General features: G+C 37.9%; 3 protein-coding genes across 3 annotated transcripts; 1 reads left to right on the top strand and 2 right to left on the bottom strand.

The window, feature by feature from the left end:
• Nucleotides 1-840: 840 nt before the first annotated feature.
• Nucleotides 841-2403, top strand: PKNH_0407100 (uncharacterized protein; the record flags this gene model as incomplete). The annotated part of the gene is made up of 2 exons (XM_002257860.1): nucleotides 841-924; nucleotides 1771-2403. The coding sequence occupies 2 exons, from the start codon at nucleotides 841-843 to the stop codon at nucleotides 2401-2403; spliced, it is 717 nt and encodes a 238-aa protein (XP_002257896.1).
• A 50-nt stretch (nucleotides 2404-2453) lies between these two features.
• PKNH_0407000 (uncharacterized protein) lies at nucleotides 2454-3986 on the bottom strand (the record flags this gene model as incomplete). Its single annotated transcript, XM_002257859.1, has 2 exons — nucleotides 2454-3056; nucleotides 3903-3986. 2 exons carry the CDS (start codon nucleotides 3984-3986, stop codon nucleotides 2454-2456), a joined length of 687 nt encoding a protein of 228 aa, XP_002257895.1.
• Nucleotides 3987-9454: 5468 nt separating this feature from the next.
• On the bottom strand, nucleotides 9455-12379 carry PKNH_0406900 (RTR1 domain-containing protein, putative; the record flags this gene model as incomplete). The annotated part of the gene is made up of 1 exon (XM_002257858.1): nucleotides 9455-12379. One exon carries the CDS (start codon nucleotides 12377-12379, stop codon nucleotides 9455-9457), a length of 2925 nt encoding a protein of 974 aa, XP_002257894.1.
• Nucleotides 12380-12951: the final 572 nt, after the last annotated feature.

Below are 12951 nucleotides of genomic sequence, written 5' to 3'. Positions count from 1 at the left end.
TTAGAATGGGAAATGAATTGTATAATAGTTGGAAATGTGGGAGATGTTCTTCTTTTTTTGAGAATGAACTGTTTTATTTTTAGAATGTGGTGGATGTTCTTTTTTTTTTCTTTCTTTCTTTTATTTATTTCCTTTTTTTATTTTTTTTTTTTATCTTTAAACCTACTCTTTCTAATAAAGATATTTATTTCTAATAAAGATATTCTTTCTAATAAAGATATTTATTTCTAATAAAGATATTCTTTCTAATAAAGATATTCTTTCTAATAAAGATATTCTTTCTAATAAAGATATTTATTTCTAATAAAGATATTTATTTCTAATAAAGATATTCTTTCTAATAAAGATATTCTTTCTAATAAAGTTATTTATTTCTAATAAAGTTATTTATTTCTAATAAAGATATTTATTTCTAATGAAGATATTCTTTCTAATAAAGATATTCTTTCTAATAAAGATATTCTTTCTAATAAAGATATTCTTTCTAATAAAGATATTCTTTCTAATAAAGATATTCTTTCTAATAAAGATATTTATTTCTAATAAAGATATTCTTTCTAATAAAGATATTTATTTCTAATAAAGATATTCTTTCTAATAAAGATATTTATTTCTAATAAAGATATTCTTTCTAATAAAGATATTCTTTCTAATAAAGATATTTATTTCTAATAAAGATATTCTTTCTAATAAAGATATTTATTTCTAATAAAGATATTCTTCCTAATATAAATTTATATAGCGAAGGACAAATAGAATATTCACATGTTAAATTGAAGCAAAACAAACCAAATATACAGTATATAAAATAAAAACCAACACTGTGGAGAAAAAAAGAAAATGGCACCTTTTTCTTTTATAAAAACATCTACATTAATCTTTGCATACTTATTCTTATGGTATCAAACCAATTATCAACACCAGGTATGAATAACAGAAAAAATTTTTTTTGTAATATTTTTGACATCTATAGGGGGAATTTTGCTGTGGGCGAAAACGTATACATATATTTATATATTATATATTATTTTGCCACCACACCAAATTATTATTCATATTTATTATTCATGTTTAACAGAAAAATGGGCGGAATGGCAGTGTATGGGAAGGAGGGGGGAAGGTTTCAAGTGTATAGGGTTCCGGGTTCCGGGTTCCGGGTTCCGGGTTCCGGGTTTAGGGTTTAGGGTTTAGGGTTTAGGGTTTAGGGTTTAGGGTTTAGGGCATAGAGAGTAGGGTTCCGGGTTAGGATTTAGGGTTCATTGTATAGTAGTATGATTCCATGTTATAGACATAAGGTTTCAGGGCATTAGAGAGTAGGGTTCCGGATTCCGGGTTAAGGGTTTAGGGTTCAGTGTATAGGAGTAAGATTCCGGGTTCCGGGTTTATGGTTCAGTGTATAGGAAAAAGATTCCGGGTTATGGGTTTAGGGTTCATTGTACAGGAGTCAGATTCCGGGTTCAGGGTCTAGGGTTGCGGATTCAGGGTTTAGGTTTTCAGGGTGTTAGAATTCAGATTCAATGGGTTAGAAATTAAGGTGTTAGGGGTGTTAGAATTCAGATTCCAGGTTATAGACATAAGGTTTCAGGGCATAGAGAGTAGGGTTCCGGGTTTAGTGTTCAGGGTTTAGGGTTTAGTTTGCTTTGAAGGGGGGAAGGAGATGGAAAGGAAAAGGAAAAAAGGGGACAGGGGGGGGAAGGAAAACCTTCCCCCTCTTTCCCTTAGACCATTCTTTACATATGCATATTTTCTATATATACATTTTTTTTTTAGGTGAGTGCATTAAGCACATTAAAGGATGATGATATATCGGATGGAAGCGGTTTATATTCATCAGAGGAAGATATAAACAGGACACATGGTCGTGCAAAGACAGTGCAAGCAGTTGGAAGAAATATTCCCCCGTCATCACATCAAGAGGAGTCGGACGACAATGATGATGTGAGCACATTGCTGGGTTCGATAGACAACGAATTGTTAGAACATACACTATCAGGACAAACACCATGTTCAGCGAAAGGAAGAGAAAATAGTTCTAAAGGAATTGGAACAAGAATAAAAGAATGTTGTAAAAAATTAACACATTATAAAAATAAAAATAAAATACTACTAACTACTGTATTAGTTCTCTCAGTTCTGTACCCATTAGCCTTGTTCGCCGTAATCCTGGGTTCCATCTTGTCAAATATCATTGGTGGTAACACGCCGGCTTTCTATATATGCTTAGTGGGAGTTCCCATAATTATTGTATTAATCTATTTTGGCATACTATTCTGGTTTTATCGTTCAAAAGTTTGGGTTAAATGTATTACTAAAAATGCCGAAATACGAAAATGTCTGCGAGAAGAATTCGAAAAAGTGCAACAAAAACAACAACAACGACAAACACAAGAACGACGTCTTTAAAAAATCCTTGATTGTTTGATTGTAGTTTTAAAAAGAATGTTAGATTTTTTTCATTGTATTTTTAAAAAAAAAGAAGTTAACTTATTTTTGATTTTATTATTCTGTTCTTTTTTTTTTTTTTTTGAATATTTTAGAATATTGTTGTTTTCTTTTTTTTCAAAGTATTTATCGCGCGCTCTACAATATAGGATTTCAAGGTAACCTACTAATATAAGGAGACCTAGGATTATAACTGCGGCGACTCCGAGTCCTATAATTTTAACCGCTGAAAATCCCGTGGATCCCGTGGAGTTCATGGCTAAGGAGGCTACCCCCGGAATAACGATAACACACAGGATCAAAATACCCAATATTAATAATTGTATACATCTATGTTTCATGGAACGACGACAAAAAATTTTTTTACAAATTTTTTGAAATTTATCCTTTATATTTTTTTCTTCTCGTGGGGTGTTCTTCTCTGCCGAATGGGCGGAGGAACCTACTCCTCCTTGGGGAGGACGACACTCCCCATACTCCACACTTGAAACATTAGTTCCATTTCCTTGTGCTGTTTTCAAACCAACATTTCCATTATTTATATCTTCCTCTGATGAATATAAACCGCTTCCATCCGATATATCATCATCCTTTAATGTGCTTAATGCACTCACCTAAAAAAAAAATGTATATATAGAAAATATGCATATGTAAAGAATGGTCTAAGGGAAAGAGGGGGAAGGTTTTCCTTCCCCCCCCTGTCCCCTTTTTTCCTTTTCCTTTCCATCTCCTTCCCCCCTTCAAAGCAAACTAAACCCTAAACCCTGAACACTAAACCCGGAACCCTACTCTCTATGCCCTGAAACCTTATGTCTATAACCTGGAATCTGAATTCTAACACCCCTAACACCTTAATTTCTAACCCATTGAATCTGAATTCTAACACCCTGAAAACCTAAACCCTGAATCCGCAACCCTAGACCCTGAACCCGGAATCTGACTCCTGTACAATGAACCCTAAACCCATAACCCGGAATCTTTTTCCTATACACTGAACCATAAACCCGGAACCCGGAATCTTACTCCTATACACTGAACCCTAAACCCTTAACCCGGAATCCGGAACCCTACTCTCTAATGCCCTGAAACCTTATGTCTATAACATGGAATCATACTACTATACAATGAACCCTAAATCCTAACCCGGAACCCTACTCTCTATGCCCTAAACCCTAAACCCTAAACCCTAAACCCTAAACCCTAAACCCTAAACCCGGAACCCGGAACCCGGAACCCGGAACCCGGAACCCTATACACTTGAAACCTTCCCCCCTCCTTCCCATACACTGCCATTCCGCCCATTTTTCTGTTAAACATGAATAATAAATATGAATAATAATTTGGTGTGGTGGCAAAATAATATATAATATATAAATATATGTATACGTTTTCGCCCACAGCAAAATTCCCCCTATAGATGTCAAAAATATTACAAAAAAAATTTTTTCTGTTATTCATACCTGGTGTTGATAATTGGTTTGATACCATAAGAATAAGTATGCAAAGATTAATGTAGATGTTTTTATAAAAGAAAAAGGTGCCATTTTCTTTTTTTCTCCACAGTGTTGGTTTTTATTTTATATACTGTATATTTGGTTTGTTTTGCTTCAATTTAACATGTGAATATTCTATTTGTCCTTCGCTATATAAATTTATATTAGGAAGAATATCTTTATTAGAAATAAATATCTTTATTAGAAAGAATATCTTTATTAGAAATAAATATCTTTATTAGAAAGAATATCTTTATTAGAAAGAATATCTTTATTAGAAATAAATATCTTTATTAGAAAGAATATCTTTATTAGAAATAAATATCTTTATTAGAAAGAATATCTTTATTAGAAATAAATATCTTTATTAGAAAGAATATCTTTATTAGAAAGAATATCTTTATTAGAAAGAATATCTTTATTAGAAAGAATATCTTTATTAGAAAGAATATCTTTATTAGAAAGAATATCTTCATTAGAAATAAATATCTTTATTAGAAATAAATAACTTTATTAGAAATAAATAACTTTATTAGAAAGAATATCTTTATTAGAAAGAATATCTTTATTAGAAATAAATATCTTTATTAGAAATAAATATCTTTATTAGAAAGAATATCTTTATTAGAAAGAATATCTTTATTAGAAAGAATATCTTTATTAGAAATAAATATCTTTATTAGAAAGAATATCTTTATTAGAAATAAATATCTTTATTAGAAAGAGTAGGTTTAAAGATAAAAAAAAAAAATAAAAAAAGGAAATAAATAAAAGAAAGAAAGAAAAAAAAAAGAACATCCACCACATTCTAAAAATAAAACAGTTCATTCTCAAAAAAAGAAGAACATCTCCCACATTTCCAACTATTATACAATTCATTTCCCATTCTAATTAAAACATTCCAACATAAGGAAATAAAACATATATTTCCCCCCCCCTTTTACAAGGAAATAAAAATAATAAAAAATATATAAATAGAAAAAAATAATAATAAATTAAGGGGAATAGAAAATGAAAAAGAAAAAAAGAGAAAATAAGAAATAGAAGAAAAAAAAAAAAAAACAAAAAAGAAAGGAGAGAAAAAAAAAATAAATGTATGCAACTCTCCTCCATCAAGCATTTTTTCCAATTGCATTTCTTTTCTTCCATTTACTCTTTTCATTTCCTTTTCCTGTTATTCCTACTCTCACATTTCTTCTTTCTTTTTCATTCCTTCCCTTATGTTTTCCTCCCGTTTGTTCGTCCTCCTTTATGTTTATTTTAATTCCCCACAAATCACGTTTTCCTCATCTATATATTCATTCTACTTTTCGTAGTTTTCTCCATTTTCATCCATCCTTAGATACACCTGTACATTCTTCACTTACAGAAGATTCGTGCAAGACTAAAACCCTAAACATCTAAACCCTGAACCCTAAACCTATACTTTACAAACATTAAACTTAAATCCTGATCATACTTTCACCTTAACCCTAAAACCTCATCATAATTTCACCTTAACCCTAAACACTAATCATACTTTCACCTTAACCCTAAACCCTAATCATACATTCATTTTCACCCTAAACCTTGATCCTACTATCACCATATACCTAAACCTTGATCCTACATTCACCTTAACTCGGAACCCACTTTTATCCTAAAACCTGAACCCACTTTTATCCTTAACACAGAACCCATTTTTATCCTAAACCCTGAACCCATTTTTATCCTAAACCCTGAACCCACTTTTATCCTTAACCCGGAACCTACCTTATTTTTAACCCGGAACCTACCTTATCCTTAACCCTGAATCTACCTTATCCTTAACCCGGAACCTACCTTATCCTTAACCCGGAACCTACCTTATCCTTCACCCGTAACGAACTTTTACCCTTAACCTGAAACCCGTCTTATCCTTAGCCCAGAAGCTACCTTATCCTTAACCCGGAACTAACTTTTACCCTTATCCCGGAACCCACTTTTACCCTTATCCCGGAACCCACTTTTACCCTTATCCCGAAACCCACTTTTACCCTTAACCCGGAACCAACTTTTACCCTTAAACCGGAACCAACTTTTACCCTTAAACCGGAACGTACATTACTCTTAAACCGGAACCTACCTTATTTTTAACCCGCAACCTACCTTATTTTTAACCCGCAACCTACCTTATTTTTAACCCAGAACCCACTTTTATCCTTAACCCAGAACCCACTTTATCCTTAACCCGGAACCCACTTTTATCCTTAACCCGAAACCCATCTTATCCTTAACCCGAAACCCATCTTATCCTTAACCCGGAACCTACTTTATGCTTAACCCGGAACCTACTTTTACCTTTAACCCGGAACCTACTTTTACCTTTAACCCGGAACCTATTTTTACCTTTAACCCGGAACCCACTTTTACCCTTAACCCGGAACATACGTCATCCTTAACCCGGAACCCACCTTACCCTTAACCCGGAACCCACCTTATCTTTAACCCGGAACCTACTTTTACCCTTAACCCGGAACCTACTTTACCCTTAACCCGGAACCCATTTTACCCCTTAACCTGGAACCTACTTTACCCTTAACCCGGAACCTACTTTACCCTTAACCCGGAACCCATTTTACCCCTTAACCCGGAACTTACCTTATCCTTAATCCGGAACCCACTTTTATCCTTAACCGAGAACCAACTTTTATCCTTAACCCGGAACCCACTTTTATGCTTAACCCGGAACCCACTTTTACCCTTAACCCGGAACCCACTTTACTTTTAACCCGGAACGTACATTACTCTTAAACCGGAACCCACTTTTACCTTTAACCCGGAACCAACTTTTACCCTTAACCCGGAATCAACTTTTACCTTTAACCTGGAACCCACTTTTACCTTTAATCCGGAACCTACCTTATCCTTAACCCGGAACCCACTTTTACCTTTAACCCGGAACCCACTTTTACCTTTAACCCGGAACCCACTTTTACCCTTAACCCGGAACCCACTTTTATCCTTAACCCGGAACTAACTTTTACCCTTATCCCGGAACCCACTTTTATCCTTAACCGAGAACCAACTTTTATCCTTAACCCGGAACTTACCTTATCCTTAAACCGGAACCCACTTTTATCCTTAACCCGGAACCCACTTTACTTTTAACCCGGAACGTACATTACTCTTAAACCGGAACCTACCTTATTTTTAACCCGCAACCTACCTTATTTTTAACCCGCAACCTACCTTATGCTTAACCCGGAGCCTACCTTATCCTTAACCCAGAACCCACTTTATCCTTAACCCGGAACCCACTTTTATCCTTAACCCGAAACCCATCTTATCCTTAACCCGAAACCCATCTTATCCTTAACCCGTATCCTACTTTACCCTAAATCCTGAACCTACCTTATTTTTAAAACGGAACTTACCTTATCCTTAAACCGGAACTTACCTTATCCTTAAACCGGAACCCACTTTTACCCTTAACCCGGAACATACGTCATCCTTAACCCGGAACCCACCTTACCCTTAACCCGGAACCCACCTTATCTTTAACCCGGAACCTACTTTTACCCTTAACCCGTAACCAACTTTTATCCTTAACCCGGAACCCACTTTTACCCTTAACCCGGAACCTACTTTTACCCTTAACCCGGAACCTACTTTACCCTTAACCCGGAACCCATTTTACCCCTTAACCTGGAACCTACTTTACCCTTAACCCGGAACCTACTTTACCCTTAACCCGGAACCCATTTTACCCCTTAACCCGGAACTTACCTTATCCTTAATCCGGAACCCACTTTTATCCTTAACCGAGAACCAACTTTTATCCTTAACCCGGAACCCACTTTTATGCTTAACCCGGAACCCACTTTTACCCTTAACCCGGAACCCACTTTTACCTTTAACCCGGAACCAACTTTTACCCTTAACCCGGAATCAACTTTTACCTTTAACCTGGAACCCACTTTTACCTTTAATCCGGAACCTACCTTATCCTTAACCCGGAACCCACTTTTACCTTTAACCCGGAACCCACTTTTACCTTTAACCCGGAACCCACTTTTACCCTTAACCCGGAACCCACTTTTATCCTTAACCCGGAACTTACCTTATCCTTAATCCGGAACCCACTTTTATCCTTAACCGAGAACCAACTTTTATCCTTAACCCGGAACTTACCTTATCCTTAAACCGGAACCCACTTTTATCCTTAACCCGGAACCCACTTTACTTTTAACCCGGAACTTACCTTATCCTTAACCCGGAACCCACTTTTATCCTTAACCCGGAACCCACTTTTATCCTTAACCCGGAACCTACCTTATGCTTAACCCGGAGCCTACCTTATCCTTAACCCGGAACCCACTTTTACCTTAACCGGGAACCCACTCTTACCTTAACCGGGAACCTGCCTTATTTCTAACCCGGAACCTACCTTATCCTTAACCCGTATCCTACTTTACCCTAAATCCTGAACCTACCTTATTTTTAAAACGGAACTTACCTTATCCTTAAACCGGAACTTACCTTATCCTTAAACCGGAACCCACTTTACTTTTAACCCGGAACCCATTTTTACCCTTAACCCGGAACCAACCATATTTTTAACCCGGAACCTACCTTATCTTTAACCCGGAAATAACCTTCAGCTTAACCCGTAACCAACTTTACCTTTAACCCGAAACACTGAATCCAACCATTTTCGCATATTCCCGTTATTTTGTATACATTTTTGGTGTAAAGTGTATGTGTACTTCGATAAAGTTGTTTGTGCCAACACGTATGTACACACAATTTTTCCTTTTGTCGGATAAGTGTGTGCTTCTCCTTTGTATTTTGCGACCTTTTGCAACTGTAATATATTTCATCATCCACCGTGCTTTTTTTTTTTTTTTTTTTTTTTGTGTGTTCGCGGACCGGACACATCACAATATGAGCGCGCGCTTATCTTTCTGCTTTCCGCAAGAAAAAAAAAAAAAAAAAAAAAAGGAAGAAAAAATATTTTTCGCAAGCGGAAAAAAAAAAAGAATGTGTGTTCTTAAAAAAAAAAATAATAATGTTTTTTTTTTTTTTTTTTCTATAAACAAAAGGGTGTTCTTTCACAGGAAAAAAATAATAAAAGAAAAAAATTTTGCAAACAAAATAAGAAATAAATGTGGAAGAAAAAATCTTCTTCTTCTTCTTTTTTTTCTTTTTTTTCCTCTACAGGATCTCATATTCATTATACATTGAACATATGAGCACAAACACGGGAACAACAACAAAAAAAAAAAAAAGAGCAAATAAAAGTGGCGGAGTAACTTCTTAAGGAAAAAATAAAAAAAAATAAAAAAACAAAAAATAAAAGAAAGGATAAAAAAAAAAATTATAAATAAATAAACTACCACTCCCACAGCAGCGCTCCGCTTCGGTGCTTGAGCATGTGTAGATGGGGAATAACGAAGGGGATGTGGACTGGATTGCGTTGTAGGGTTGCCCTTTGATAAAAGGAATTATTTCCCTTTTACGCTTTATTCGATGCGTTCTTCCCCCATCCACCCCCCTCCCTAGTAGTATAGGTGCTGATAAAAAAGCATCGTCAATTCGTCCAGTTCTTCTTTGTCCATTCCGTTCTCCAAAGTGAAGAAGTTTTCCGTCTTCTGGATGTTCTCCATTTCTTCGGATGGAATCAATTCGACCTTGTGCCGCCCAAGTGCCGCCGCAATGACATAGATAATGGATTCGTATATTATTTTTTTAAATGGTAATAGAGGCTTGTTAAAAAAAAATGTTTGGCAAACATTCAAGACGATGGGCGCAATGGAGTGATGGATGCTTTGGGGCATATTCTGTGAGATATTTCTCATGAATTCGTTTTTCCTATCTCGCTCCTCTTCAGTTGGACACTTTGGGATGATGAATTCACTTCTTCGAAAATAGTAAACGGTATATTTTGAGATGATTCCTGTGAGAATGTCCCAAAGGACTACATAAAGGGACGACATGTTTTCATACGCACTACACTTGTCTGTACTGTAAGTGTACTTATTTTGTCCCCTCTTCACCTGTTCTTCGTCATCCGATGATTTGTCCTCCTCCTTTAGGTGATCTTCGGTCCAATTTTCGCCCTTGCTTTCGCCGTCTTCCTCTGCCAACAGGGAAAGTGGCATGCACCTATTGAATGCCATGTCGTACTGCTCGCCGATTTTTTCCTTCTTCTTTATCAACAGGTTCTCCAGCTCTTCTTTGTCTTCTTCAGTGTCTACGGCTGGGGTGTTCCCCTCACCAGACGCGGTAGCGTCCTTGTCATCGTAAGAGGACGTATCTTCGTTTTCCCCATCAGCCGCAGCATTATCATTATTCTTTCCATCCACCGGGACAGTATCATCCTCTTTCCCATCAAGCGGGACAGTACCATCCTCCTTCTCATCATCCCCAGCGGCAGCGTCCTCCCTTTTCTCTTCTTCCATGACGTCGCCCATATCGTCCATATCGTCCATGTCCATGTCCTTGATCTTATCGTTACCAGAGGCACCCTCATCTTCCTTTGTTTGTGGATTCCCCCGTATTGTCCCCTCAAAAATGGGCGAGCTCAGCAAAATGATTCGTCTCCCTTTCCTCTCTCGATCGTGCTTTAGGTTAATTTCGCTCATCCGCTGCGCAGCGCATACTCGCAGATCTCTCTTAGTCTTCTCGTCCTCCACCTGTTCAGTTCCCTTTTCCTCCGTTTGTCCTACCTGCTTCCCCTCATCCTTCACCATTTCGTTCTTCCATTCATGTCTGTTATCCTGCCTGTTATCCTGCCTGTTATCCTTTCCCTCATAGTCAAAACCGATAACCTTATTCGGATCGAAAAGCGTCTTCCCCAGAATGTCGTCAAAGAAGTGCTTACGATTGGTAAAAATGGACTGTCTGACTTGTTCATACACCTCGGTCATTTCGTCATCGGAGGTTTTCCCCTCACTCACGCCTTCCCCGCTCATAGTTCCCTCCATCTTCTCATTACTCGGGCGTTGCAGCGTCACAGATCGTTCGCTCTTGTCCCCCCCTGGCCCTTCTATAATGGTATTATCGTTTTGTTCTGAAGGTACACTGGCGTGTACTTCCCTCCTAGGTTTGTCCGTACCCGATAGGGAATCTTCATACAAAATGTCCCTACTTGGAGGAGAACCATCCACTTGAAAGGAGCGCCCCACTTGGTTGGCCCCCATGCTGCTCCCAAGCACACTATACACGTCTACCCGCTCGTCCCTCATATACTCATACAACTGGACGTCCTTATTAAATCTGACATTCTTTGACTTACTGGATTTTGCTTCTTCCCCTTTTGGGCAACTATCAACCTTCCCGCTGGTGGGGTTTTCTTCCTTCTTCACTTGGCCATACCCTCCCAGTGATTCCTCCAAGGGAAGAGTTATAATTCCATCTCTACCGGGCTTATTGGTTTCCGCTTCTTGTTCGTGGTTACTCATCACGTGAGTAGAGATGGCATTTTTATTGGAAGCATTTCCCTCTGGAAATTCTTCCGTTATTTTATCTTCACTGTCTTCAAATCCCTCCTTTTTCTCCACGATGATTGGAAAGAGGGTCTTCCCCAATTCATTGGTACCCCGATTAACCTTATCCTTCCCCGTTCTAATGGTGTATACTTTGTCCCCACCATTCGTTGCTTCCTTCCCGTCCGTATGACCTGAATCCTCCTTGTCTCTTCCATTCATCTCCACCTTACCACCGCCACCGGGCTTCAGAAATATCTGGTTGTTCTGAATGTACACATGCTCCAAATTGTTGAGAAGTACATTAATGTCGTGAAATTTAAAAATAGGGAAGAAGGTTAAGAACATGATGTATATTAACTGGCACTTGGTCTTAAGGTTCGTCCCTCCTCCTTTCCCCCCCTTGGCGTTATTCCCATTCTTGGCGATTTCCTTGAGAAGGTGTAGGTTGTAATTCATACAGCTGGCGGAACAAAAGAGATCGTAGTACTCTCTGAGGTAGATGTTCCTACTTTCCGCGTCTATTTTATATTTTCCCCTTTTGGGGGTATTTAGAAACAGGTTGTCACATGCATAGAAGCCACACTTGTTGAAGCTCCTGCGGTTTATACAGACATCAATTAGATTGCTCTTGGAGAAGTAGAGAACAATCAAGTTGTTCAGGAATATCAGCAGATTTTTTATAAAAATATCTTTACTGGTTTTTATTTCGTTGTCTGCGTTTAGGTTTAGGCTCTCCCCTGAGCAGGAGCGATCTGCCTGGTGGTCACCATGACCACCATCACCATGCTGCTCATCGTCCACAAGTGTGTTTATAAATGCGCTTACCTCCTCCACATTAAAAAAATCATCAAAGAATAGCTTCCCTTGTTTCTTCTTGGGAACCCTTATGTATATGAGCAATGTTTCGAGTTTCCGGTGGAAGATCCTTGCTAAACTGTTCAGCTTTGCTTCCCCCTGAAGGAGGTTTCTCTTTTTCCTGATTTGTGCATTCATTCTATAGGGTTTGTCAGTGGGAAACGAGTGGCATGGACGACAGTGAGCAGCTCCCTCAGTTGACATGGCAAGCTATACTTGTGCGACAACATGTATCGCGTCATCATCTCCCTATAGCAGCTGCCCTTGAGAAGAGTTCGTCCCGCGGGGGGTAACAGCTTCTCAGTGGAGCAGCCTCCAAGTGAGGGGACATCTCAATTGGGGAGGCTCCAAACTGGCAGATAGGGCGAAAAGGCCAGCATAAAAGGGGGGCAAATAATTCTGACAGATAAAAGAGAAAATAAATTCCCCAATCGATGGGAAATAAAATTGACAAATGGTGGTCCAGTATTTTTTTTTTACGAATAGGGGGTAAAAAAAAATTTATATAAAAGAAAAAAAAAAAAAAAAAAAAAAAAAACTGCATGCGGACGGTCGTTTTGTGGGTCAGGTACATGGGTCGCGACCAACCCATGGAAAAGTTTCACATGCGCCCGCTCTCATTTTTGGCACGCCGGCGTGGGTAGGCGCTCTTCTGCATCAACATTCCGCTGGATGGATTATCCCCCTGCGTGTAGAACTTGGACCACGAC

This window comes from Plasmodium knowlesi (genome assembly GCF_000006355.2).
Source record: "Plasmodium knowlesi strain H genome assembly, chromosome: 4".
NCBI classification, from domain to species: domain Eukaryota; phylum Apicomplexa; class Aconoidasida; order Haemosporida; family Plasmodiidae; genus Plasmodium; species Plasmodium knowlesi.
The sequence above is the reverse complement of the archived record's forward strand: the minus strand, read 5'-3'. Positions and strand labels throughout refer to the sequence as shown.